The sequence below is a fragment of the Coptis chinensis genome, chromosome 7, assembly GCF_015680905.1.
Source record: "Coptis chinensis isolate HL-2020 chromosome 7, ASM1568090v1, whole genome shotgun sequence".
Taxonomy (NCBI): Eukaryota; Viridiplantae; Streptophyta; class Magnoliopsida; order Ranunculales; family Ranunculaceae; genus Coptis; species Coptis chinensis.
In genome coordinates, this window is record NC_141462.1 from 56,108,036 (window position 1) to 56,111,167 (window position 3,132).

The window sequence follows — 3,132 nt, forward strand, 5'->3', positions numbered from 1 at the left end:
CAAACTTCTAAAGGACAACTATATGAAGTTATTAATGTATGGATTCACTTCTCCATCTGAAGGGATTTATTACAAAATAATGGACTTAGTGTTGAGTAATGGTATACACTTAGATGTAAGTAATGGTATCCTCCCCATCGGAGTCACTACTATTATTTGTAGGACCAAAGAAATGTTAGCATTTTAGTTTTACTTGTCTAGATGGAGTGTGTCCACTCTAACGAGTGGTGTGATGTTAAGTTGATGAGAAGTAGAACTAATAGGAAAAACCTCTCTACACGAATGTAGATATGGTAAACGTTCACACTATCGTGGCTTACTACTTCTCGGTGTGTAGGGTGCTGACGGGTTAATTAATTAATTTTTAAGTTAACTCCAAAAGTATTTCCACGAATGTAGAATGGTAAACGTCTACACTATCGTGGCTTACTACTTCTCGGTGTGGAGGGTACTGACGGGTTGATTAATTAATTAATTTTTGTTATTAACTCAAGAAGTTTTTGCCCTACATAATAGTTAGTTTTATGTGATTCTCAGGTTTTCAAAATGGTTACTTTCAACCCACTAGTAACTATTCTTAAGGAAAACAAACTCCTTGGCCCTAATTACATAGACTGGAAACGCAACTTGGATATCGTGTTGACTGCTGAAGAGTACAAATATGTACTCAATGAGGAATGCCCACTTAAGCCTAAAGATGATGCTGGAGAAGAGGAGAAAGGAACATATAAGAAGTAGATCAAGGCAGATGAGATGTCGCGGTGTTACATTCTGGCATCTATGTCAGGTGTACTGCAACATCAGCATCAGGCCATGACCACGGCTTATGATAGGATGATCAATCTCAAGGAACTCTTCGAACACCAGAATAGGGCTGCTAGGCAAACTGCCATGAAAAACTTGATGACCACAACTATGACTAAAGGGACTACTGTAAGGGATCATATACTCAGGATGATCGCTTGTCTAAATGAGTTGGAGATCCTTGGAGTTGATATTGATGCGGAAACGCAGGTCGATATCATTCTCACGATGCTGCCCGAAAGATTTGAACCGTTCCACCTTAACTACAACATAAACAAAAGGTTGTATTCTCTGGCAGAACTTCAGTCAGCTGAGAGTCTCTTTAAGCAGAGTTATGTTCAGGTTTATGCTACTGAGAAGGTTTCTACTTCTACGCCTAATGACTGTAAGAAGAAGAATAATGTTCAAAAGCATAGGAATATGGCAAAGAAAGGCATGGGACCTCAAGGAGTTGTGAAAAAGCCTAAGGGCAAATACTTTAAGTGCAAGCAGTCAGGACACTGGAAGCCAGATTGTCCTCTTCTCAACCAAGAGAATAATGGAGGTATGTCTCATGCACTAGTCATTTAACATGTTTAGCGGTGTTATCTACCAGTACCTGGTGTGTAGATACGGAAGCCACTAACCATGTCTACATTTCATTGCAGAGGTTCCAGGAAACCAGAAAATATAGTGCTGGAGAGATTGCCATATCTTTGGGGATGCTACGAAAGTAGTAGCTGTTGCAGTGGGAGATGTTTGTTTATCTTTTGGTAAAAATAAGACTATGGTGTTAAAGAATTGTCTTTATGTGCCTAATTTTAGAAAGAACTTTATTTCAGTTTCTATGTTAATTAAAGATGGGTATCCTATTTCTTTTAAATGACAAGATCGTCATTAAGAAAAATAAACATTTTATCTGTTCTGGTCATTAGAAGGCAATTTATACATCATTAATCTTATTCCACCCACAGTGCATTAAATTATTACCCCGAGTAATATTATTCTAGAAGTATTGAGAGAAGAGACATTAAACTACTTCAGTACCAATTGTACAAGAACAGGAACCACAACGTGTCACTAATGACGTACAAGAACAAGACGTGCTTCATCGTAGTGGGAGGGTTGTTAGACAACCTGATAGGTTGATTGGTTTGGGAATGTCTTCAGACATAACCACTGATAACCAAGATCCTAAACCCTAGACCTAAAATGAAACACTCCAAGATAGAGATGTAGAATCTTGGCAAAAGGCAATGAATTTTGAGATGGAATCTATGGATTCTAATCAGGTCTGGGAGCTTGTAGAGCCACCCAATGGTGTAAAACCTATTGGATGCAAGTGGGTCTATAAAATGGATATCAAGACAGCTTTCCTTAATGGAAGTCTTGAGGAACCCATCTATATAAAGAAACCAGAAGGATTCATTGAAAAAGGTCAAGAGCATCTTGTTTGTACAAGAAATTTGATGGAAACGTAGTGGTATTTCTTGTGCTTTATGTAGATGACATCTTACTCATTAGAAATAATGTGAAAGTGTTGTCAGACATAAGGGTATGGTTATCAAAGCAATTTGATATGAAGGACTTAGGAAAAGCGGGTCACATCCTTAGGATCAAAATTATAAAAGATCGCAGGAAAAGAATGTTGTGCTTATCTCAGGCTACCTATATTGATACTATGTTGACTCGTTTTAACATGCAAAACTCCAAGAAAGGTTTCTTGCCTTTCAGGCATGGAGTTCCTCTATCAAAGGATATGTGTCCCAAGACACCAAAAGAGATAGATGACATGAAAGCGGTTCCTTATGTTTCGGCTGTAGGAAGCTTAATGTACGTCATGCAATCCACGAGGACAAACATCTGCTTTGCCATTGGCATGGTTACGGTAAAACATATTCTAAAGTACCTGAAAAGGACTAAGGATTATATGTTAGTATACCATGCAGATAGTTTGGTTCCCTTAGGGTATACAGATTCTAATTTTAGTCAGATAGGGACAAGAGTAAGTCTACCTCAGGTTGTGTGTTTACCTTGTGAGGTGGAGCCATAGTATGAAGGAGTGTCAAGCAGAAATGCGTGTCTGACTCCACCACGGAAGCTGAATATGTGGCAGCCACTGAGGTAGCCAAAGAGTCAGTTTGGCTCCAGAACTTCTTGTAAGCAAGTAAACACATTGAGTGCAAGTACCACCTAATACGATCAATCATAAAAAGAGGAGATGTTACTGTTACCAAGATAGCATCAGAAGATAACCTAGTTGACCCCTTTACAAAGAGCTTAACGGCTAAGTCTTTTGACAGGCATGTTGAGGGGATGGGAATCAGATGCTTGGCAACATAGCTTTAA

General features: G+C 38.7%; 1 protein-coding gene across 1 annotated transcript; it reads left to right on the forward strand.

Moving 5' to 3' along the window:
* The first annotated feature begins 753 nt into the window (after positions 1-753).
* Positions 754-1,477, forward strand: LOC147488058 (uncharacterized). The gene is made up of 2 exons (XM_086574247.1): positions 754-1,348; positions 1,452-1,477. The coding sequence occupies exons 1-2, from the start codon at positions 754-756 to the stop codon at positions 1,475-1,477; spliced, it is 621 nt and encodes a 206-aa protein (XP_086430373.1).
* Positions 1,478-3,132: the final 1,655 nt, after the last annotated feature.